Source organism: Chiloscyllium plagiosum, unplaced genomic scaffold (genome assembly GCF_037043375.1).
Source record: "Chiloscyllium plagiosum isolate Xiang-an unplaced genomic scaffold, Cpla_swu_hap1 HiC_scaffold_11, whole genome shotgun sequence".
Lineage (NCBI taxonomy): Eukaryota > Metazoa > Chordata > Chondrichthyes > Orectolobiformes > Hemiscylliidae > Chiloscyllium > Chiloscyllium plagiosum.
Window position 1 is genome coordinate 72,739,711 of NW_028270149.1, and position 26,234 is coordinate 72,765,944.

A 26,234-nucleotide genomic window follows, 5' to 3' on the forward strand; every position below is an offset into this window, starting at 1 on the left:
GTCCAAAGATGGGCAGGTTAGGTGAATTGGTCATACTAAATTGCCCTAAGTGTTTAGGGATGTGTATGCTAAGTCAGGGGTAAATGTAGAATAATAGGGTAGGGGAGTGGGTCTGGGTGGGATACTCTTCGGAGGGCCAGTGTGGACCTGTTGGGCCTAATAGCCCTGTTTCCACACTGCAGGGATTCTATGATACTAAAACCCCCCAAGGTTACAATGTATAGGAAAATACAGACTTTAGTTCCATATCCCCATTACTTAATTTCAACTTTACCTTTGATCAGATTAATTGAGCACTGATTTCCATTGCAAAAATATTCAGATTAACGTTAGTTTGCAATTTTTTAATGATGAATTTTTAATTTATTGTAAATGCAGATTAAATCAAAATCTTACTGTGCAATCACCTTTTGTTTCCCCATGTTCTTTTGATTGTGAATCAAAAAATAGTTACAACCCAGAAGGTGGTCATGTCTGTGCCAGCTCTCCGCAACAGCAGCTCAGGGAGTCATACTTCCCTGCTTTTCCTTACGATCCTGCAAACTTTCTTGCTGTTTTCACCATACACTCAAGCAGTGCATTATAGATTCTGACCACTCACTGTATAAAAATAATTTTTGTCATGCCATCGCTGATTCTTTTAACAAGCTTCATCAATGTCCTCTGGTTCTTAACCTTTCTGCCAACTGGGAACACTTTTTATCTATTTAATCTTTCAAGCACTTGAGAACATTTATCCAATTCCCTCTCAACAATATCTTCTCCAAGAATAAGAATTCCAGTTTCTCCAATCTCGCCATATAACTGCCCCCTCAACTCCGCAACTATTCTCATAACTCTTTACTACATGGTTTTTTAAAGCCTTTACAAATAAGATTGCCTTGATGTTTAGAAAGCCTACCAATAATTCACTTTCAGGAAATGGGAGATGAAGCGAGAGAAAATTGGTCAGGAAATCAGTTAACCTCAAACATGCGCCGGCAAGGTAGGCAGCAGTCAGGCTCCTGGGACTGTCCGGAGCAGACCGGTCACTTCCTCTCTTTGTTCCTTATCCTTTTTGTCTTCTTTCTTTTTCTTTATCTTCTTCCTGCCGGAAGTGGTGGTGACATTGCTGAGTAGGGCGAGACTCTTGATGAAGTGGCAGCAGACCCAGGGATTCCGGGTTGTGGTAGAAACGGAGTGAAGACTCGAGACATTGGCGAGACAGCATATGCAGTGGAGCCAGGGGCTCCTGGTTGCAGTAGGCCCATAGCGGGAACTCCTGGTGACGATCGAGGTGGGCCTGGCAACAAAGAGATGGCGCCTGAAGAGTGGCGACTCCGACTTTGGTGGGTCCAGTGAAGAAGGGGGTGAGGCGTGGAGGAGGGATAGGGGTGCAGTGTTGTTGATGAGTCGGCGCTGGGCTCAGGTGGCAGACTCTCTTTAAGCTATACCTTCCTATTGTAAAACTATTCAAAATGACGCCAGATTGCAGCGACAGTTGAAGTATTTCACTGTACTTTATTGTATTATTCACTGTAAAATTCAAGTGACGATAAACCATCATCATATCAAACTACTTCTTTAGGAATCATAAATTTGTTTTCTTTCACTCTTGTATGGGATGTGGGGACTGTCAGCAAAGCTACCATTTGGTTCCCAACTCTAATTGTTCTGGAACTCAGTGGCTGCATTGATGTTCAAAAATTGCTTAAATGTAGTTTTTTGGAAAAAGTGCATTTTGCAACCTCCCACAGATGAAATAGCAAAGCTGGAAGACACTTATTTTGTTATGTATTGTAAATTCACAAATTGCAAATAATAACTCAAGTACTCAGTAATTATCCATTAAGAGTTCTCTAGAATCAGATATGTTGCAGGGAATATTCAATCTCACACCTGAAAGGTTAATACTCCTTGCATTGTGAAACTTATACTATACTAACTTGATCTGATAGGAGGTCATAATAAATTTCTCAAGACTGGACCACATTGTTCAGTGTTGTATAGTAAATGCTTTATTCAATCCTTATCCTGGATCAAATTAATTAAATACATAATATAAAGAAATCTAAACATTAAAGAAATTGCACAGCTCACTTATAAGATGACATTCAGATATATTAGATCATTATAGACCCATTCCTCAAACCCAACGTGAAGAAGCATTGCTTTTCTCTCTAGCAGGATTGCTGTTGTAATACTTTTACTTGTTAATCTTCATTGTTTTCTAATTCACTCCTAGTGTTGGACAAAGCATTCACTAAAACTCACTTTCACGGTCATTTTTCCCTCAACGACTGTCTCTGGCTCTGCCTTACCCTGAACAGATTCCAATTAAAGTTCCATCCTTCACATTTCAAACCCAGCCAGGATAACAGTCACCTTGGAGATATTACAATGCTCCTCAGACTGCTGTGTCTGCTGCATCCTGAGATCTATCTCAGTATCATACAACACCAAATGCACACACTCAACTATCTCTCTCCATACGGCTTCACAATATCACAAAGCTGTTCCAGTCCCCAGTTTCATTCTTAGTTTCGTTCAATGCTTTATCAAAAAACTTTTTTTTTTCTTCCTTTCAGGTGTTATGGAATGCAAACTCCAAACATTCAAGGGAACTTGCACCCCTCAGGATTCTTTTTCCCCTCCCTTTCCCTCCGATTCCACCTCTTCATCTATTCCCACTTCTTGCCATATATTCACCCTGCCCTCTGACCTTTTCCTCTTAGTGTGAATGATTTGTTCTCAGCAAAGATGCGGAGGAGTCGGTGTTGGACTGGGGTGGACCACGTTAGAAGTCACACACCAGGGTTTAGTCCAACAAACGGGCAGCGCTCCGAAAGCTTGTAATTTCAAATAAACCTGTTAAGACTATAACTTGGCATTGACTTATGACTCTGTCAGCAAAGGACATGGCTTCAGCCCTTTATGCCCCTCCCTCAATGAATTTTATGCATGACACGACACTGAACTCTTCTTCCATTGTCTTCACCTGTGACAATTCTTTGGACAGGGATACTTTCTCTGCCACATAGACATTTCCACTGGTCTCCAATAAATTCCCTCCATCCGGACCCTACCCTCTACACTTTTACCTGTATTCAATCTTTTCATTCAGAATTGCCATCACTATATTGACTGTCCTAATTTTCTTGTTCACCTCCCCTAGCTAAGCTGTCTCATAGCATTATAAATCACAGAAATAGACCGTTCGTTCCAACTCTTCCATGCTGACCAGGTTTCCCAAACTAAACTAGTCCCATTTGCCTGCATTAGCCCACATCGCTTTAAACCTTTCCTACTCTTGAACTTGCTGCACTCCATTCCTCAGGTCCTACCGTGACCTTGTTATCAAACTTGCCAAAAAGCACGGTGCAGTTGTTATCCAGCATGCTGATCCTTTTAGAGGGATCCAGGTGCAGGAGAATTGCCCAGCAAAGTCTTCAATTTCCCAAGCAAATTCTTCAGAGACTGAGAGGATGGGAATTTCACAGGAAACCCATACAACTCTCACCTATGCTTCAGAAAAGAGTATCTGCCGTTTATTTCCAAATCAACTTGTTCGAGATGTTATCATACACTGCTGGAGCAGGAGGGACTTCAGCCTGGATCGCCTGGTCCAGGGGTAAGGACTCTACCACTGAGGCACAAGAGGGCCCTTCCATTAGAAAAATGAGCCAATGAATCTTACAGAGATTCTTAAAGAGATAAGTAGGGTAGGTGCAGAAAAATGTTTCCCCTTAGCTATCAGGCAAAGTCATTTATGATTGAAATGAGAAGTAATTTCCTCACTCAAAGAATGGAATAGAATAGTCTTTATTGTCACGTATACTCAATGAGAATAGTGAAAAGATTATACGTCGCCAACTACAGCACTGACTTACAAAAGTACTTAGCCACAGCTTCTTCAGTTACAAGAAGATAGAGAAATAAAACGTCCAGCATTACAGAAGTAAAAGTTCAGTACGAGAGACCATGCTGGCACTTAGCTACCAGTCCACACCGGGCCCTGGCTCCACATGGCTTGCCAGGTGGCCTCTGCACCAGGTCGGGAGGTCGCCATGCCAATGATGGCAGGCTGCTGCGCCAGGTCAGGAAGTCACCACTCCAACATGAGGAGACCACTGTGGGAGGCTGGGAGGTTTGCCACACCACACCGGGAGGCTGGGAGGTCACCTTGCTACACCACACCGGGAGGCTGGGAGGTCACCTTGCCACACCATACTGAGAGGCTGGGAAGTCACCTCGCCACACCACACCGGGAGGCTGGGAGGTCACCTCGCCACACCACACCGGGAGGCTGGGAGGTCACCTCGTTACACCACACCGGGAGGCTGGGAGGTCACCTCGCCGGGAGGCTGGGAGGTCACCTCGCTACACCACATCGAGAGGCTGGGAGGTCACCTCACCACACCGAGAGGCTGGGAGGTCACTTCGCCACACCACACTGGGCGGCTGGGAGGTCACTTCGCCACACCACACTGGGCGGCTGGGAGGTCACCTCGCCACAGCACACTGGGCGGATGGGAGGTCACCTCGCCACAGCACACTGGGCGGCTGGGAGGTCACCTCGCTACACCACACTGGGCGGCTGGGAGGTCACTTCGCCACACCACACTGGGCGGCTGGGAGGTCACTTCGCCACACCACACTGGGCGGATGGGAGGTCACCTCGCCACAGCACACTGGGCGGCTGGGAGGTCACCTCGCTACACCACACTGGGCGGCTGGGAGGTCACCTCGCCAAGGCACACCGGGAGGCTGGGAGGTCACCTCGCTACACCACACTGGGAGGTTGGGAGGTCACCTCGCCACACCACACCGGGAGGCTGGGAGGTCACCTCGCCACACCACACTGGGAGGCTGGGAGGTCACCTCGCCGGGAGGCTGGGAGGTCACCTCACCACACCACACTGGGAGGTCACCTCGCTACACCATGCAGTGAGGCTGGGAGGTCACCTTGGCACACCACACTGGGAGGTCACCTCGCTACACCACACCGGGAGGCTGGGAGGTCACCTTGGCACACCACACTGGGAGGTCACCTCGCTACACCACACCGGGAGGCTGGGAGGTCACCACACCGGGAGACTGGGAGGTCACCTCGCCACACCACACTGGGAGGCTGGGAGGTCACCTTGCTACACCACACCGGGAGGCTGGGAGGTCACCTGGCTACACCACACCGGGAGGCTACCTGGCTACACCACACTGGGAGGTCACCTCGCCACACCACACCGGGAGGCTTCTGCGAGAGGTTGTTGCTCCAGGTCGGGACCTGTCACTGGAGGCTGGCAATCGTTGCTCGCTGGAGGACAGGAGTGGGAGAGAGAAAAAAGAAAAGAAAGCACCAAGAGGAAGAAGAAGAAACAAAGAATAACAATGATGGGTGGAGCTTTGGGATTCTCTATCTCAAAGGGCCATGGAAACCCAATCACTGAGCAGGTTTATGACATATGTCTAGATACTAGTGATATGAAGGGATATGGGGATAGTGAGGGGAATATGGTCTAGAGGGAGATGATCTGTCACAAACTTGATTGGCAGAGCAGGCTTGAGAAGCTGAATGGCCAACTTCTGCTCTTAGAACAGTCATGGCCTTTTACTCCATTCCTGAGACATCCTGAAGGTTAGGCCACTTCAGAGGTGAATTTGTTCTGTGAAGCTCCCACACTCTGCACCATGAAAGTACATCGAATCAGTATTTCAGTGGCAACCCTGAAGATCTCTGGCTCAGTACCTCCCAGCAAATTCAAAATTAAGTGTGAAAGTAATCAACAGGCATCTGTCTGTGTAGAGTTTGCACATTCTCCCCGTGTCTGCGTGGGTTTCCTCCCACAATCCAAAAATGTGCAGGTTAGGTGAATTGGCCACGCTAAATTTTCTGTAGTGTTAGGTGAAGGGGTAAATGTAGGGGAATGGGTCTGGGTGGGTTATGCTTCGGCGGGTCAGTGTGGACTTGTTAGGCCGAAGGGCCTGTTTCCACACTGTAAGTAATCTAATCTAATCTCTAATCTAATCTAATCAAAGTTCTCAGAAGAATGGTATGACTTTTTTTAAAAATAGCCTGTTCTGATGTGTCAAGTCACACCTCTGGAGTAGGCTGGAACTGACCCAGGTTTTCTGGCCCAAAGGCAGAGACGCTACCAATGCATGACTAGAACCCAAACAATTCCTTGAGACGTAGATATTTTCGAATGAACCTGCTCAGAGATGTTGTTATTCAAATCTGGAGTAGGTGGGATTTGAACCTGATGCTCCTGGCTCAGAGGAAGGAACGCTGCTATTGCACAACTAGAACCCTTAACACAACACAATAGTAATGATTTTGCAGACTTGTAGGCAGGTTTGTCTTAACAGCACAGCACCTGTTTAGCCCACGTTTTAAGGACTTTCAAGGCACTGTGCCAGTGTCAACACCTCTGAACCAGGATCAAATCCCACCTTCTCCAGAAGTACATTTGAACAGATTGACAAATATCTTTGGCCCATATTCGTTGGGGGCTTTTGTGGCACAGTGGTAGTGTCTCTACGTCTGAGACAGGAGACCTGGGTTTGAGTCCTTCCAGCTCCAGAGGTGTGCAAATAATATCTCTGAATAAGATGATTTGAAAATATCTTTAGTCCATGTTTAGTCCTTAAACTGTCATCAGACACAGCCCAAGAACGGAATAACTATGCTGAACAAAAAGACCTTGGACTGCAGGTACATAGTTCCTTGAAAGTGGATTTGCAGGTCGATAGGATAGTGAAGAAGGCATTTGCTATGCTTTCCTTTACTGGTCAGTGCATTGAGCGTAGGAGTTGGGAGGTCATGTTGCAGCTGTTAGGCCATTTTTAGAATACCAGTGCAGTTCTGGTATCCCTGCTATAGGATGTTATGAAACTTGAAAGGGTTCAGAAAAGATTTACAAGAATGTTGCCAGGGTTGGAGGGTTTGAGCTTTAGGGAGAGGCTGAATAGCCTGGTGCTATTGTCCCTGCAGCATCGGAAGCTGAGGGGTGACCTTATAGAGATTTACAAAGTAAGGGACAGGGATCGGGTAAATAGACAAGATCTCTTCCCCGAGGTGGGGTTGTCCAAAATTAGAGGGCATAGGCTTAATGTGAGAAGGGAAAGATTTAAAAGGGATTTAGTGGGCAACTTTTTCACACAGTGATGCATGTATGAATGAGTTGCCAGAGGAAGTTGTGGAGGTTGGTACAATTACAACATTTAAAAGGCACCTAGAGGGGTACATAAAAGGAAGAGTTTAGTGGGATATGGACCAAATGCTGGCAAATGGGACTAGATTAGTTTAGGATACCTGGTTAGCATGGATGAGTTGGACCGAAGAGTCTATTTCCATGCTGTACATTTCTATGACTCTATAACATTACATCCAAAGACAGCATCCTGTATTGGGTCTGATTAGCTCCTCACCTAACTACCTAAAATCATTGGTAGTTTTAATAAAATCATCTTAAATAAAAACAGAAGTTGAATTTGATACTACAAAACATTTGTGCATTGCATCCTCCAGCATGTGCGCAATTGTACTGACATATCCAATATTCTGAGGAAGGATCACCGGACCCAAAATGTTAACTTTGATTTCTCTTCACAGATGCTGCCAGACTTGCTGAACCCTTCCAGCAACTTCTGCTTTTGTCCCAAGTGTAATAGTGCAAGGGCAAAATCGTAGCAAATTAAAAGCAATCATTCAGAACTACTTTAGCAGCTTTTGGATGTAGATTTGACAGACAGTACAAACCAAGTTTCTTGGTTAACAAGAATTGCTCCAAGCAACTAGGGTCTAGTTACAAGCAAAAGGTTAGAAACCATCACTACTTAAAGCTCTGACCCCTGGTAAATCTCCTGTTATACTCAGGCAGGCAGACACATACACACACCATTCTTCCTCCCCCCAAACACTGGATGGAAAATCTGGGAGGGCAGTTCAATGGTCCCTGTTCACGTGATTTGCTAAAATGATTCTTTTGACTTGCCATGACTTGCACCTCATCAATCACCCTCTTTTCCAGGTATTTCATAGTGTTGACAACTTATCAAAGTTGTTGACAAGAGTACAAAGCAGCAGCTTAAGCAACTGGTGAGGGAAAATATTTTTTTAGGCTTTTGATGGTCTTTTTATTACAGAAAAAAGAACAGCGTGTTCCTTCCTTCCTTCCTGGAGGACCGTTGGCTTCTGCTATCTTATTCACGCCAAGAAGCTATTCAGCTACCTTGGAGCCAGACATCCTGTTGTTGGCAGGTAGGCTTTTGCTATCGACAACTGGTTATCACTCAGCTACTTGGTACCAGCTGACTCTCATTTTGCAGACACTTCCTGGTCATAGATCATCTGCAACTAAATCCCTCCTACTGGTTGAGAAAAACAACAGTGTAGCAACATTTACAATGAGAGGTGGTAACCTGCTTTTAAAAAGCATGGTAATCCTTTCCTCATCCTTGGCTTTTAAAATAGTAATTCTCCCTTTCAATCCACAACACAATAAAAAAGACGGCACGATCCTTATTTAACAAATATGAAAACGCATCAAGATTCTGCTTTCTGTCTTGGCAAGGTCTTTGGAAAGCTATCAGTGAATAGAAGTGACAATTCTGGTACATCTGACTGTGGACATATTTGTAATTAAACATTTGACCAAGTGTACAAAGGTATACCATGTCTCTATGCTGACACTGATTTGCCAAGGGCAATACTTTCTGGCCACACAGAGAAGTTGAAATAACTCCAGAGGCAAGTATCCCTTCACCAAGTCACTCTTTATTTACACGGGCATAGTACATGACACTGACACAGCTTCCTCACAGCCAGATCTCAAAACCTCTGACAGTCCTGTTTATATCTGTCAGCCAAGGCTTCCCGATCAGACCATGTTAACAGCTCCAATCTGGGAACTCATATTGTATGAGATCCACCTGACTGACCTCATTACCATCGCTACATCACTTACCCTCTGAGTCTGAGGACTAGGCCAATTCTTTTTTTTTGTGGCTCCTCTTGGGGCGTTTTAGCACCGCGTCAGGTTCCTCCAAATCTGCCTCTGATACGGATGGCGTGTAACACACATTAGCTCATCTCCTGCAACCAGAGCAGCTCAGAAGAAATCCATTCTCCTCTTCCGGCAGTGAATAGAATAGATTGGAATAGAATAGCCTTTATTGTCAGATATACTCAATAAGCATAGTGAAAAGTTTATATGTGGCCAATTACAGGGCCGACTTAGATATAAAATTACCTGAGCACAGCTTCTTTAGTCACAAGATTTGTTATAGAAATAAAATATCCAGCGTTACAGAAAAGAGTTCGGTACAGCAGACCATGCTGGCACTTAGCTTCCAAACCGCACCATGCCCTGTCTCCACACTGTGCCAGTGACACACTGGGAGGCCGCTGCCAGAGGCCAGAAGGTCTCTATGGTATGCCAGGAGGTTGCTGCGCCGGATGGGAGGTCACTACGCCAAAACACCGGGAAGCCGAGAGTCAGCGTGGAGGCAGGGAATCCTTGTTCCTCGCTAGAGGTCACCGGAGGCTGAGGTGGGGGGCATTGTTGAAAGCCAGGATCGAAGGGAAGAAAATAAGAAAAATTTTAAAAGACACTAGGAGGAAGAAAAGGAGAAGAAAAAGAAGAGCGTGCAGAGCAGACGAGCTCTGACCAGAGTGTCTTGCTCCAGCACCACCTTGCAGCGGAAATCATTGAGGCAGCGACATCCATTGTGCCCATCACAGATTCCAAGGTAGCTTCAACACTGGACAGCGAGGGAGAACCCATGGGAACTGGAACAGTCGAAAAGGCAATGAAGGAGCCTGGCACGCCGTTTGCAAGTTTGCAGCTTTCATATGGATCCCGTGCTTACTCAGGACCGTCACACCCACCTGAACATTATACGTCACCGGACCTGACATCACGTTGATCATGCCTTTTTCCCATGCAGGGGCATTCCCATGGTTCCAACACCAAACATTGTCCCCTGAAATAAACTGTCTCTCTCGCTTAGTGGAGTCTTGTAACCGACATTGGCATTCCTGATGTTGTTTCACCCTGCCACCCTGCCCCCTGCTGCCTGGGAGAAACATGTAAGGACTATGTCCGTGTGCTCGAAGTGCTCCTTGCTATTCTTGTTATTAGCACATCTTTGAGATAAATGGTGGCTTGGGGTAGATCTTGTAAAATGTTCTCCGTTATCGGCTGAAAAGCAGTGCAGACTGATGACACCTCAAACGGCAGTCTTGTATATTAGCACAAGCTCTTATGGGTATTAACTGTAGCATACTTCTAGGCATCCTCATCTAACCGCAATTGCAAGTACGTATGTTCACCTCTGTGAAGGACAACACCCACACCCCCCACCATTGTCAGCTTCGCGTATAAATCCTCTGTGCAAGGGATTGGATATTTATCCAGCTGTGAAAAGCAGTTTACTGTTTGTTTAAAATCCCCACAAGAGTGAACTGAGCTTCACAAAAGGTACAACTGGTGCTGCTCATTCTGCAAACTAGACAGGTTCAATGATTCCTTCACTTTCCAGCCTTCTGCCCTCACTTTTGCCTGTAAGGTAAATGGCATGGAGCGGGCCTCGCAGAATTGTGGAAACATTTCCGAGTCAACATACAAGATAGCTGTTAGCAGAACTACTCGATGGGGCAGATGAAAAGCAATGTCATTTTGCTGGAATTAATAGCGGATTCTTTGCACATACTGGGCCCAGTCTTCGATGGGAGGATCAAATGGGTCATGCTTCCCAAAAAACTGCATGATGCCAGAAATGATTACCACAATTCAAAGACAGCTACTGTGAGTAAATTTCTTCAGCAACATGCTTTTCTCTCATCATCACTGAAATAATTCTACAGAGGCCGATATCCCGAAACCAAGTCACCTTTTATTTTCACATGGAAAGGCCTTGACATTGATCCAGCTCCCTCAGTGCCACAGTGAACAAGATTCTGACACTCCTGCCAATATCTGGGCTCCTTGATTGGACCAGATTAAAAGTCCCAATCTGGGAAGTCATATTCTATAAGGCTCACCTGGCTGATCTTGTGACAATCACTGCAGAAGTAACTATACATCACATAACACAGTTAAGTGCTACATGGTTTTGGAGGTAAAGCACACACTAATTTCCTAACTTTCAAGTTAAATTTTCCAATGTATTCCCCTTTCCAAGTCAACTGGAAGCATTAAATACTTTAATACTTTTGGTAAATATCCTATTGAATTCCATTAATACTTTGAGAAGTCAATAAAAGTTATCAGACATCCAATGAAAATGGCTTGATGAAAACAAAGTCGAATTGCATTGTGTAGCAGGTTATTGTTGTGAGATACTTAAGTTAGGGATTAAGAGCAGGAGTAGGCCATTCAGATCCTTGAGCCTGTTCCACCATTTGATGATAACATGACTGATCTGTGGCCTAACTTCATATACCTGCCTTTGGCAATTCCCTTAATACCTTTGCTTAACAAAAAAAATTATCTATCTCAGATTTAAAATTAACAACTGACACTGCATCCGCTGCCTTTTGCGGAAGATAGTGAAAGAGATTTTTAAATATCTACCATCCTGTTTGGTAATAAGCACTTGCTTTTTAGTAATGTGAGCAAGTAGACTAAATAAAGGTTACTGCATTTAAATACCATCAGCCATCATCATTTTTCAAAAGAATACATAGTACAATAAGTCAAGATTCTGATTTCAACAGATAAGATTTTTCAACAGGCCATTTGCTCAGTCTATCCTGCCACCAAGTGGCATTTCAGGGAGTTAACAAATTCAGTTTAAACAAAAGGTATATCACAATTTCCTCATAACACACAATTGCAATGTTACCATGGCACTAAACCACATAAAGGAAATCATAATACTGAAGTCAATTTTATGCTGCATACAGCCTAGACTATGTACTATCCTCAACTTTGCCACAATTCTCAGTTTGGATCAATATTCCTGAGAGTTCTGTTAGAAAGTGAACATTTATGAATTTTTGGTCAGAATACATCTTAGATATTCCAGGTCTGCTCTGAACATTCTGTGGGTTAATTCTCACCAGTCTCTTCTGTGAATGGATCCCGTGAATCCCTGCACCATGCTCCCCTCTGGTGAACCTTCGCTGGATTCCCTCTATAGCATGTATATCTTTTCTGAGGTAAGTAGACCAAAACTGCACACGAAACTCTAGGTGAGGTCTCACCAGGGTCCTGCACAGCTACAGGAAGACCTCCGCAAATTGCTCTTGTACTCAACACAGTCTTTCCTTCCTAATGCTTGTTTTCAATGATTGGTGTGCAAGGACACCTAGAGTGGGCTCTTGTGAAGCAGTGGGACTTTTGATCGAGTACATCCAGGTTCAAATCCTGCCTGCTACAGAAGAATATCATAACATGTGTGAACAGGTTAATTTAAAATATTTACAAGTCCCTTTGTACATCAACCTTTCCTAACTTGTCACCCTTCAAATATTAATTTTCCATTTTTTTTTACTGAAATAAACAAATTCACATTTTCTTGGAAATCATGTTTCATTTCCTTTTCCAAACCTTTGATATACACTGTGAACAGCTGGGTGCCAACATCTGATTTCTGTGGTATCCCATTTGTCCCCATTTCCTCTCAGAAAACAATCCATTTATTCCTGCCCTGTTTCCTGCCTGCTAATCAGTTCTCCATCTGCGCCTGTATATTACCACCAATCCGATATGTTTTAATTCTGCACAATAACTTATGTGGGAAATTGTCGAAAGTTTTCAAAATATCCAAATACATCACATCCCTCATCTATCCTGCTAGTTATATCTTCCAAAAAACTGAGCAGGTTATTAAACCCTATTTCTGCTTCTAAAACTATTGGTTTTATGAATCCATATTGGTCAAAACAAAATGTTCACTACCCTGCTCTCATGTAACACAAACCATGTACTTTTCAGGAATGACTGAATCATAAAATGAAACACAAATCCATCTGACTAATTTTACTCTCAACAAGAAGCTGAACTTTTGGTGGGTAAATACTGGGACTGGATGAAATTAAAAAGAGAGAAGGGATGCCCAATTAAAGATGGAATCAGATTATTTTGCCAAAGCAAGAGATAATATTTGAAATTTAAGCTATTTCTTTTTGCTGTTTAAGTTAGCAATGGAATTCGGTGGAATGCCATATTTTTGGTTCAATTTTGTGGAACACAAGTGGCAGGGGCTCAACAAACTCAATGTCTACTTTGCTGCCATTGCAATTCAATATTGCTACAGCTTTATGGAATATTAAGGAATGGTAGCCATGATCACTATTCATAAGTAGTAAATGCACGAAACATTACGAATGCTTGCATTCATAACTGAAGTGTTGCTGTGATTCTGCAATTAAATCAGTTCAGTGGAAGAATCATCACTGAATTATATTCTGTATCAAACTTCTCAACCCTTAATTAGTGAATGCTTTATGCACATACTACATGCCTGAGATTTGAACTACTTTTGCTCTGGCATCACCATTCCTCAGCCTGATAAGCATACAAGAATATTTTAAAATTGCTGTATCTAGAAATCTATAAGCGAATTTGTTGGGAAATAGACTTCACAGAAAAGCAGATACGCTTCCATTTGCTATTTAGGCACCACAGTAGCTCAGTGGTTAGCACTGCCGCCTCATAGCACCAGAGACCGGGTTCAATCCCAGCCTCAGGCGATCGTCCTTGTGGAGTTTGCACATTCTCCCAGTGTCCGCGTGGGTTGCCTCTGGATGTTCCAGTTTCCTCCCACAATCCAAAGATGTGCAGGTTAGGTGAATTGGCCATGCTAAATTTCCCATAATGTTCAGGGATGTGTAGTCTAGGTACATTAGTTAGGGGAAATGTAGAGTAATAGGGTAGGGGACTGGGTCTGTGTGGGTTACTCTTCGGAGGGTCAGTGTGGACTTGTTGGGCCAAATGGCCTGTTTCCACACTGTAGGGTTTCTAATTCTAATTCTAGTGCCATTAAATTTACAAGATATTTACAAAATTGCACATTTTTGTGGTTATTTTGCCAATAGTACAATTGAACACAACTGTGCTATATAATGACTGCTGACATTAACTCTGTAAAGAAATATGCTTTAAGAAATAAGCCTTAAGACTTCCCCATGCAAATGTACATTATTTGATTAATCCTATATAATTAAAACAGTCAGCTTCACTTAAAACAGCTAAACACTGCTAGGTACCTGGTCTCAAAGTGCTGTCCTACCTATCTATGGATTAGGCTATCTTGCTCCAGTAGGCAGGTTCTTAGCTGCTTATACCATAGGTTTCAGATCTGTTGTGAGGTGAAGCTCCTGTTGGGTCAGAGAAGGAACCAGAAGTTTGTAATACATGTCACATCATCTTAGATAGTGTTAAATGTCCTGCCTTCCATGATGGAGTCTGTAAGGAATGATGATTGGTTAAGAAAGTTCAAGGATTAGACAGATACCATGAACATAGGAGCTGATATATTAATTCAGGCCAATGATAATTACCAGAGGATAACCATCATCTTGTTCAATATTCACATCCAGTTTAAAAATACCTTATTTATGCTTATAAACTTTAATTTTTTTTAATGAATTAAACATACTTGAGTTGGTTTATCAAATGTTTCGGAACACTTTTTAATCTTTTCAATAGTGTTTTTTCATCTTCCTTTAATTTCTTCGAAATACTTCCATCCACACTTACACCATTGGCTTATAAAGTGGTTTATTTTGTGTGAACTCTACAACAGTAATAAATGCATATTTTGATGGCATTCCAAGATACGACAGCCCCAGAATTCATTGAACACATAGTTATATTCACCTAAGTAAAAATTAGGACTAGCAAACTGTGTGTGAACGTGATTAATAGTGCACACTGATTTTTTTGCATATTACCTTTAATACCAGCAAACAATCCTCAATGCTAGATGGAAGCCTATAGTGAACTGGTTGCTATCTCCTTGCTAGTTTGCTCAAAATTCAAATGCATCTGAAGTCTGACAGCCACAAGATAAAGTACTTGAAAATCCGCATATATTTTCTAAAGCATGCATCAGTCGTACTCATGTCAAACTCTGTTATTTCTACCCTCAGTGCATTTTATTTAAAGACATCAAAATTATTTCCTGGATCATTTAAAAATCATTTGATTCAGTGAATATCTTATAATATAATACACAATACATTATTATTTTAACTCTAAATGCTAATGATGTGAAAAATGATTTAAGTGTAGGAAAATGGCAATCACAATTAATTTCAATGGGGACTAAGCCATGATAATTACTGTTTAACTGTTTTTGAAGATAATGGCAGGGCTGTACAAAAATATGGGCAGTCACAAGAAATGGTCATTTACTCCACAACTTCCTCCTCACGCTGCATTGTTCACATATTCCTGTGACAATGATGACACAGGAGAATATTGTCCTTTATTACCTTTCATGCCATAGTGTTATGGGTTTAGATGGAGAGAAGTTTGTTAAGTGCGTGCAAGAAAATTTTCTGATTCAGTATATGGATGTACTTACTAGAGAAGGTGCAAAACTTGACCTACTCTTGGGAAATAAGGCAGGGCAGGTGACTGAAGTGTCAGTGGGGGAGCACTTTGGGGCCAGCGACTATAATTCTATTAGATTTAAAATAGTGATGGAAAAGGATAGACCAGATCTAAAAGTTGAAGTTCTAAATTGGAGAACGGCCAATTTTGACGGTATTAGGCAAGAACTTTCAAAAGCTGATTGGGGGCAAATGTTCGCAGGTAAAGGGACGGCTGGAAAATGGAAGCCTTCAGAAATGAGATAACGAGAATCCAGAGAAAGTATATTCTGTTAGGGTGAACGGAAAGGCTGATAGGTATAGGGAATGCTGGATAATGAAAAAGATTGAGGATTTGGTTAAGAAAAAGAAGGAACCATATATAAGGTATAGACAGGATAGATCGGGTGAATCCTTAGAAGAGTATAAAGGAAGTAGGAGTATACTTAAGAGGGAAACCAGGAGGGCAAAAAAGGAACATGAGGTAGCTTTGGCAAATAAAATTAAGGAGAACCCAAATTTACAAATACATTAAGGACAAAAGGGTAACTCAGGAGAGAATAGGGCCCCTCAACGATCAGCAAGGCGGCCTTTGTGTGGACTCGCAGAAAATGGGGAGAGATACTAAACAAGTATTTTGCATCAGTATTTGCTGTGGAAAAGGATATGGAAGATATAGAAAGTAGCAAAATAGACAGTGACACCTTGCAAAATGTCCATGTTACAGAAGAAGATGTGCTGGATGTCTTGAAACGCATAAAGGTGGATAAATCCCCAGGACATGATCAGGTGTACCCTAGAACTCTGTGGGAACATAGGGAAGTGATTGCTGGGCCTCTTGCTGAGATATTTGTATCATCGATAGTCACAGGTGAGGTGCCGCAAGACTGGAGGTTGGCTAACATGGTGCCACTCTATGTGCAATGATTCACTGCAAATTCTCCTGGAAAAGTATCATTAGATTATTGATATTTTATATTAGGGTTCTAATATATTGCATTCTAGCAGACTCCTAAGATTGGTTATCTGTATAAATTTCAGTAGGTCTCATTAGACTACATTGTACTAAGCCTTGCCACTCTTTAAGAAGGGTAGTAAGGACACGCCAGGGAACTATAGACCAGTGAGCCTGACCTCGGTGGTGGGCAAGTTGTTGGAGGGAATCCTGAGGTACAGGATGTACATGTATTTGGAAAGGCAAGGACTGATTAGGGATAGTCAGCATGGCTTTGCGCGTGGAAAATCATGTCTCACAAACTTAATTGAGTTTTTTGAAGTAACAAAGAGGACTGATGAGGGCAGAGCGGTAGACGCGATCTATATGGACTTCAGTAAGGCGTTCGACAAGGTTCCCCATGGGAGACTGGTGAGCAAGGTTAGATCTCACAGAATACAGGGAGAACTTGCCATTTGGATACAGAACTGGATCAAAGGTAGAAGACAGAGGGTGGTGGTGGTGGAGGATTGTTTTTCAGATTGGAGGCCTGTGACCAGTGGAATGCCACAAGGATCGGTGCTGGGTCCTCTACCTTTTGTCATTTATATAAATTATTTGGATGCGAGCATAAGAGGTATAGTTAGTAAGTTTGCAGATGACTCTAAAATTGGAGGTGTAGTGGACAGCGAAGAAGGTTACCTTAGATTACAATGGGATTTTGATCAGATGGTCCAATGGGCCGAGATGTGACAAATGGACTTTAATTCAGATAAATGCGAGGTGCTGCATTTTGGGAAAGTAAATCTAAGCAGGACTTATACACTTAATGGTAAGGCCCTCGAGACCTTGGAGTGCATGTTCATGGCTCCTTGAAAGTGGAGTCGCAGGTAGATAGGATAGTGTAGACGACGTTTGGTATGCTTTCTTTTAATGGTCAGAGTATTGAATGCAGGAGTTGGGATGTTATGTTGTGGCTGCACAGGACATTGATTATGCAACTGTTGGAATATTGCGTGCAATTCCGGTCTCCTTCCTTTCGGAAGAATGTTGTGAAACTTGGAAGGGTTCAGAAAAGATTTACAAGGATGTTGCCAGGGTTGGAGGATTTGAGCTATGGGGAGAGGCTGAACAGGCTGTGGCTGTTTTCCCTGGAGCGTCGGAGGCTGAGGGGTGATCTTATAGAGGTTTAGAAAATTATGAGGGGCATGGATAGGATAAATAGGCAAAGTTTTTTCCCTGGGGTTGGGGAGTCCAGAACTAGAGGGCACAGGTTTAGGATGAGAGGGGAAAGATATAAAAGGGACCTAAGGGGCAACTTTTTCACACAGAGGGTGTAACGTGTACGGAATGAGCTGCCAGAGAAAGTAGTGGAGGCTGGTACAATTGCAGCATTTAAAAGGCATTTGGATGGGTATATGAATAGGAAGGGTTTGGAGGGATATGGGCTAACTGCTGGCAGGTGGGACTAGATTGGGTTGAGATATCTGGTCGGCATAGACGGGTTGGACGGAAGGGTCTGTTTCCATGCTGTACATCTCTATGACTCTATGTCCAAACAGTCAAATAGCTTAAATTCCTACATTTACTTTTGAATTTCTATGTGCAATGATTCACTGCAAATTCTCCTGGAAAAGTTTCATTAGATTATTGATATTTTATATTAGGGTTCTAATGTATTGTATGTAACACATTCTAGCAGACTGCTAAGATTGGTTATCTGTATAAATTTCAGTCGGTCTCATTAGACTACATTGTACTAAGCCTTTCCAAACCTATATTTTCATATAACTTCTGAATGATCTTTTACAGAACAAGTTCAAAACAATTTTAATAAACTTATTGAAATACAACAAGCATTATTTTGTTTAAGTATACTGTGTGATTCAGGCAAACGTTTTATTTTCTAGGACATTTCAGATCTTTAGAACATGTTGACATGGACCTTGACTTTAGTAATGCTGAAATTGATCACTTTACCATTAAGGTTCAGTTCATTGATCTATTAAGACCTATTTTTGTATGGCAATACCCACATCCTCCTTTTAAATAACGAAAAATCCTCATAGGTCCATTCCAATTAACTGATTTTAGAGGCATGAAATTCTGAATGTACTATTGCATGCCGATCTTTCAACTTGATTGTGTATAATAAATCTTCTAACAGGCAGAATGCAGACAGATCAGATTTGCTTTGTGCTAAAACAAAATCCCAGAAGGACTGGAAGCCTTTTAATCAATAACACAATATACTATCGCTGCATAGCACATTCAATATTTTCTGTTTATATTGTCTCCTCTACTAATATTAACAGCCTTTGAAATTTATTTAGTTTAACAACAAAGCTCCTGACAATTGTACTAATGAATCTTGCCCATGTTTTCAATGGGCAGCAATATTTACAATATCTCCTTGGAATAATTAATGTTTATTGTGCTTTCTTAAATAAATTTTGGCGTTATATCTGAGATTTGTCAATTTGGCATCATGCCATTATCCTGGATAATCAGTCCTTGCACTATAAACCTCAGACAAATGCAAGTACAGTGAGAAATCTTTTACCGACTCAAAAAAGGAGCTAACCGGGTTATGACGCAAATCACTTTGCCCTGTAGACTGGTAGCAAAGTGATGTGCACCATAGACCTAAAGTAATAATCAGATCCTACTGGGACCATGGAGTGGGGGGGGGGGGGGGGGGGGGGGGGTTGGTCTGGTGTTAATACTATACCGAGAAAGTGAACATTACACCTCTGAATATCAAATAAATATGAGGGATCACCCAAACTTACGAGTAAACGATTTTCACTCCTCCCTTCAGCCCACCTTCAAATTCCCCTTTGCCTCGACCACCAGCAAGAACTTGTGCTTTCACTACTACATCTTTCGACCCTATAGGGACAAAATGTTTAATGATTCAGTCAGTTCAATCATACCTGGTTTATTTGAAATGTGAAATCAGTCTATCACTCAATCCAAAGCAAATGTAAAAGAGGCTACCAAAGAACTGAGAATGGCATTTTAAAATATAATGTATACCAAGTACTGCACAAATACAGAAAAAAAATCTCGTACTTGCATTTATTGCACCTTTGACAGTCCTGGGACATTCAAAAACACTTTGTAATGAGTTAAGTACTTTTGGTGTGAGATACATAGTAACAAATATCTATGGAGCAAGATCCCATAAATAGAACAAGATAAATAACTGAATAAAATGTCCTGCACGATGTAGGTCAAGGATAAAATATTGGCCAGACTTTGAATAAACTCATCATCCCTCCTTCAAACAATGCCACGAAACTCTTACTTCAACACAAATGAGACGGATTATTTTAATTCATTTTAACTGCTTTGCACGTCATCCTTTGTTTTATCTGGATCTAATCTGTACTCAAAAGATATTTTAATGAAGTTCATTTAACAAATAATTCTGTGTCATCAACAAAGAACTGAAATCAAATTAAACTATGCCTCCTGCAGAAAGTATCCCTTCCACTATTTGCTCGGTTCATATTTGAAATCAATAACCAGTCAACATGTAACTTAAGGACAAACAGACTGAGAGGGGAACATCACATTCAAGGTCAATGATATTGGATTTCCATGGGATAAAACTGCTGATATTCAATGCTGTGTGCATTAATTAATGGAACAAAATTTAAATCAGAATTATACTACAGAAAAATATAATTAAACTATCAAATGCATTGACTTCTACACCCAAGTCAAAAATGACTTTGTGTTAATTGTTTTTAGTTCAAGTATGAACAGCGAAGATGTCCTCTCTCGAAATTCAAGAATGAACATGTGCGCAACTCTCTATCGCTGCACACTTTACGTGAGCCAGAGCTGAGTGATCACTTTCTTATATCCACAAGAATTAACCTAAACTACCACAATGGACACAGCAGCATAACACCAGAGCTTGACTCAGTAAAGACTTAAACTCTTGTTTGAGTTTAACTCTCGTTTAACTCAAGAAATCTCCAACTCAGCATAATTATAAGACTTGTATCTTAAATCAGATTAACACTTTGGAAAACTAGGTCCATTTTCTGTCAAATTTACAAGCATTTAGGAGTAAATGTTTTCAATAATTTGCTTGGTATGGACATTAGATGTCAAAGAAAAAAATTTAAGGGAAGAGCAATGATGGGCCATCTCATCCCTGATCTGCATACTTGCACACGCATATCTAACTGCCCTGGTATTTTACAGCACACATTGTATCATCCTCACTCAGGTTACAGTGACACCATTCGACTACATACGGCATTAAGGAACTCTAATAAAACTGGAGTCATTAGGAGTTCGGAAACATTTTCTACTGGCTGGAGTCATAACTGGCACAAAGGAAGATTGTTGGGGTTATTAGACATTAATCATCTCAGACCCAGGTGACTACTGCAGGAGTATCTCAAGGTAGCATCTCTTAGACCCAAACAAATTCAACTGCTTCATCAATGATCTCCCCTCTATCATAAGCTCAGTAGTACAGATGTTGAAAGATAAAAGGGAAAAACGGCCTAATTCTGCTCCTATTTTCTTTAATTGCACACTGTGCAGCCCGATTCACATGTCATCAGGTATTGAAGAAGTCTATGTCCATACTCTGCATTACCTGACAAAATCCAGGCTCAGTTTAATAAGTGATAAGTAATATTCATGGCACACGATTGTTAAGCAATGACCATCTCCAACAAAAGAGAATCTAACCACCACCTCTTGACTTCCAGTGGCATTACCATTCATAAATTCTCCGACTATAGACATCCTAAAGGTCACGACTGACCAGAAACTGAACTGGACCAGATAATAAATAAAGTACAAAAGCAAGTCAGAGGATAAGAATTCTGCAGTAAGTAACTCACATTCTGTCGTCCAAATGCCTGTCTACCATCTACAAGGCTCAAGTCAGGATTGTAACTGAATACTGTCCATGAGTAGAGCATTCAAGAAGTTTGATACTTCCATGACAGAGAAGTCTGCTTGATTGCTATCTCATCCATTACATCATCAGTCACTCCCTTCACACCACTGATAACAGTGGCAGAAATCTGTACAAAATGTATTGCAGTAACTTGTCACGGTTCCTCCAGCAACACCTTCAAACTCACAACATCTACTACCTAGAAGAACAAGGGCCACATTAAAACCAGCAAGCTCCCTTCCAAGCCACTCACCACCCTGACTTGAATGATATCATGTTCTTTGACTGTCACAGGATTAACATTGTGGAACTCCCTTCCTAATAGCACTGCAGGTGCCCTTGTCAATTAGTTCAGCACTGCATGGATTGGACCTGCAAATTTCAAGTGTGAATGGGTCAACATGAAGTTGTGCTTATATTTACTTTGGAAGCAAGTGAGGACTACAAATGCTGGAGATCGCAGTCAAAAAGTACAGTGTTGGAAAAGCACAGCCGTTCAGGCAGCATCTGAGGAGCAGGGGAGTCCTTTGTATTTTATGAAGTTGTGGATTATTTAGATTGGGGTTTCCAAGTTAGAGGACACTGAAGTCAAACTGTATAGGTTATCAAAATGGTAGGGATCAATTCTCACAATACTGGTTCCGCAGTCTAAATCACTTGTTTTTAAAGCATGAAAATGCTTGAAGATGGCAGCACAACTAAATCTTTAAAACAATGCTGGATTTTCACATCAAACTGTCACAATCTGCATACCTATTGCTTTGGCAACTTTGAAGGCTTCATCAGCTGAACTGGCAACTTGTCCTTTTGGGATACTTATGCCTGCATCTTTCAATAAACCCATACTCAGATATTCATGAAGGGAGAGGTTCCGTTGTTGTTGTTGCTGGATTTCACTTGCAACTGGATTTAAGGATCCACCAAAAATCTAGGAACAAAATATAAAACTGATATAGTTTTTCCCTCAGAATGACACTTTACAAAATAATGTTTTAATCTGAAATTGGAAAAACGAGAAATTCTCAATACGTCTGGCAGCAAGCGAAACAAAGTTATTTGTTTTCAGGTCTGTAACCTTTTGTCAAAAGATTATAAAGTTAAAAATGTAGCATGCCCTGGGGAAAGGCGGAGGGGGGGGGGGGGGGGGCGGGGTGGTGAACAAAAGTAGAATAAATGGTAAGATATTGTGAAGGGTTGAAGAACAGGAGAAATGAAACGCAACTGGTTTTGGCCAAAGAGAGTGGAAATGGTACAAATTAACGAAAGTGTGGCTCAATGTGGTGTGAAAACCGGGATCCTTAACAGTTTCCATTTTAAAGCAAAGAAAATGAAAGAGAAATATGCGGCGTAAAAAAAAATTAAAAGTGAAATGAACCAAAATTGGGGAGAGAGATTATTACTTAAACTGTCAAATAAAACATTGAGTCCAGAAAACTTTAAAATACCTAGACAATAAACTAGATTTTCTACTTCGAACATGTGTTCAACATAATTGGAACACAGCAGCAATCTAAGGGCTGAAGGTCAGTGGGAGAATAAAGTGTTGAATTGATACGTTTGCAAACTGAAAGAAGGTGTTCACAGAAACACAGGGTGGTTACAGCATGAACAGAGGCCATTCGGCATATTGTGCCTACAAAGAAATTATTGCGAAATTACATGAATCAAATGTCAGGGAAACCACCTCCAGCTTAGTGTTAAGCAAATTTTGACAGCCAAAGAAATCCCATTTCGACAAGTACGTGTCCGTGCAAACCGAAAAGAGTATTAGTGTAGTGTATGTCAAAAACACAAGTTTCAAATGCCAAATGAAAACACAGTAAAGCAATAAATATGTGATAAACTCTTTATTCAATATGTTTATCTCCTATAAAGTTGAAAAAGGTCAAGACATCGCATTGAAAAAGCTAGCTCTGGTAAATCTCCATAATCTTGTTTTGTTTGGCATGTTATTTTGACATCTATGATAAAATCTGCTATGTCCTCAATGCAGCCAAATACATTTTTGCTGTTTCACGTTGTAGTGTGAAATCTCAGAGCATTACGACAGCTGTGGCTAGGTAAACAAGCAAGCAGGTATTCATTGGACTCGTCAGGGCCATCAGCCACCTTGACTGAAGAGCATGTGGCATTTATGACAACATTCCCATAGGCTCTGCATGCCCTTTCATGGTGAAATCTTGACATTAAATGATATTTTTATTGATAATGTTGATTTTGCATTTTTGTGGTCAAATTCTGCTCTGATTGGCAGCCCAGTCACATGGCAAGTTTAGACAAGTTTGGCTAATCCAGGGGGACGACTGCAGAATTTCAGCTAAGCACCAGCGTCACTCTGGTGATCTATGAGCAAATGTTTTCAGTGCTCACAAGTGTATCCAATGTTCTGAAGAATGGTCACAGGAGTTGAAATGTTAACTCCTTCCAAAGGTGCCACCAGACGTCTTCAGTTTTTCGAGATATTTCTATTTTTGTTTGTTTCAGATCTTCAGTGCCTGCAGTTCCTGATTTTATTTAAGTGAGAGTACTATCCAATCAGATATGGTTCACACATGGCTAAATTATTTTAATAGCCAATATAAAGAAAAACATTTAAATAGACATCTTTAACCAAGTGGGGGGAGGGGGTGGGGGAAGAGGGGAGTGGGGAGGGGGGAAGAGGGGAGTGGGGAGGGGGGGAATAGGGGAGTGGGGAGGGGGGGAATAGGGGAGTGGGGAGTAGGGGAGTGGGGGAGTAGGGTGAGTGGGGGTGTAGGGTGAGTGGGGGAGTAGGGGGAGTGGGGGAGTAGGGGGAAGGGGGAGTAGGGGGAAGGTGGAGTAGGGGGAAGGGGGGAGTAGGGGGAAGGGGGAGTAGGGGGAAGGGGGAGTAGGGGGAAGGGGGAGTAGGGGGAAGGGGGAGTAGGGGGAAGGGGGAGTAGGGGGAAGGGGGAGTAGGGGGAAGGGGGAGTAGGGGGAAGGGGGAGTAGGGGGAAGGGGGAGTAGGGGAAGGGGGAGTATGGGGGGCAGGGGAGTAGGGGGGAGGGAGTGTGGGATGGGGGGAAAGGGGGCGAGGGGGGAAAGGGGGCGAGGGGGGAAAGGAGGCGAGGGGGGAAAGGAGGCGAGGGGGGAAAGGAGGCGAGGGGGGAAAGGAGGCGAGGGGGGAAAGGGGACAAGGGGGCGAGGGGGGGAAGGGGGAGGGGGGAGGAGGGGAGGAGGGGGAGGGGGGAGGGGGGGAGGAGGGGGAGGGGGGAGGGTGGGAGGAGGGGGAGGGGGGAGGGGGGGAAGGGGGAGGGGGAGGGGGGGGAGGGGGAGAGGGGGAGAGGGGAGGGGGGTGGGAGGGGGGGGAGGGGGGAGGGGGGGAGGGGGGAGGGGGAGGGGGCGAGAGGGGCGAGATGGGCGACGGGGGGAGGGGCGAGATGGGCGACGGGGCGAGATGGGCGAGGGGGGAAAGGGGGCGAGGGGGGAAAGGGGGCGAGGGGGGAAAGGGGGCGAGGGGGGAAAGGGGGCGAGGGGGGAAAGGGGGCGAGGGGGGAAAGGGGGCGAGGGGGGAAAGGGGGCGAGGGGGGAAAGGGGCGAGGGGGGAAAGGGGGCGAGGGGGGAAAGGGGGCGAGGGGGGAAAGGGGGCGGGGGAGGGGGGAAAGGGGGCGGGGGAGGGGGGAAAGGGGGCGGGGGAGGGGGGGAAAGGGGGCGGGGGAGGGGGGAAAGGGGGCGGGGGAGGGGGGAAAGGGGGCGGGGGAGGGGGGAAAGGGGGCGGGGGAGGGGGGAAAGGGGGCGGGGGAGGGGGGAAAGGGGGCGGGGGAGGGGGCGAGGGGGCAAAGGGGGGAGGGGGCGAGGGGGCGAAGGGGGGGAGGGGGTAAAACGGGGCGAGGGGGGTAAAACGGGGCGAGGGGGGTAAAACGAGGCGAGGGAGGGGTAAAACGGGGCGAGGGAGGGGTAAAACGGGGCGAGGGAGGGGTAAAACGGGGCGAGGGAGGGGTAAAACGGGGCGAGGGAGGGGTAAAACGGGGCGAGGGAGGGGTAAAACGGGGCGAGGGAGGGGTAAAACGGGGCGAGGGAGGGGTAAAACGGGGCGAGGGAGGGGTAAAACGGGGCGAGGGAGGGGTAAAACGGGGCGAGGGAGGGGGAAAGGGGGCGAGGGAGGGGGAAAGGGGGCGAGGGAGGGGGAAAGGGGGCGAGGGAGGGGGAAAGGGGGCGAGGGAGGGGGAAAGGGGGCGAGGGAGGGGGAAAGGGGGCGAGGGAGGGGGAAAGGGGGCGAGGGAGGGGGAAAGGGGGCGAGGGAGGGGGAAAGGGGGCGAGGGAGGGGGAAAGGGGGCGAGGGAGGGGGAAAGGGGGCGAGGGAGGGGGAAAGGGGGCGAGGGAGGGGAAAGGGGGGCGAGGGAGGGGGAAAGGGGGCGAGGGAGGGGAAAGGGGGCGAGGGAGGGGGAAAGGGGGCGAGGGAGGGGGAAAGGGGGCGAGGGGGGGGAAAGGGGGCGAGGGGGGGAAGGGGGCGAGGGGGGAAAGGGGGCGAGGGGGAGGAGGGGGTGAGGGGGCGGGGCGGGGGAGGAGGTGGTGAGGGGGGCGAGGGGGGGAAAGGGGGAGAGGGAGGGAAAGGGGGCGAGGGGGGGAAAGGGGGCGAGGGAGGGAAAGGGGGCGAGGGAGGGAAAGGGGGCGAGGGAGGGAAAGGGGGCGAGGGAGGGAAAGGGGGCGAGGGGGGGAAAGGGGGCGAGGGGGGGAAAGGGGGCGAGGGGGGGAAAGGGGGCGAGGGGGGGAAAGGGGGCGAGGGGGGAAAGGGAGCAAGTGGGGGAAAGGGGGCGAGGGGGGGCGGGGGAGGAGGGGGGAGGGGGGAGGGGAGGAGGGGTGAGGGGGGGTGGGGGTAAGGGGGCGAG

The 26,234-nt window shown here is 44.5% G+C and overlaps 1 protein-coding gene and 1 long non-coding RNA gene across 2 annotated transcripts in view; both read right to left on the reverse strand.

Moving 5' to 3' along the window:
• The window catches only part of LOC122557126 (succinate--CoA ligase [ADP-forming] subunit beta, mitochondrial-like), a 94,303-nt gene that overhangs the window by 65,304 nt on the left and 2,765 nt on the right, over nt 1-26,234 (reverse strand). Inside the window, exons 2-3 of the mRNA XM_043704465.2 lie at nt 22,144-22,318; nt 19,250-19,349 (exon numbers count right to left, since the gene is read on the reverse strand). Coding sequence (XP_043560400.1) covers nt 19,250-19,349; nt 22,144-22,318 — 275 coding nt within the window. The remainder of the gene's footprint in view (nt 1-19,249; nt 19,350-22,143; nt 22,319-26,234) is intronic.
• Nucleotides 8,736-15,341, reverse strand: LOC148148829 (uncharacterized). The gene is made up of 2 exons (XR_015758678.1): nt 9,649-15,341; nt 8,736-9,524 (listed from the first exon to the last, which is right to left on the reverse strand). It is a non-coding gene; the product is annotated as an uncharacterized LOC148148829 (long non-coding RNA).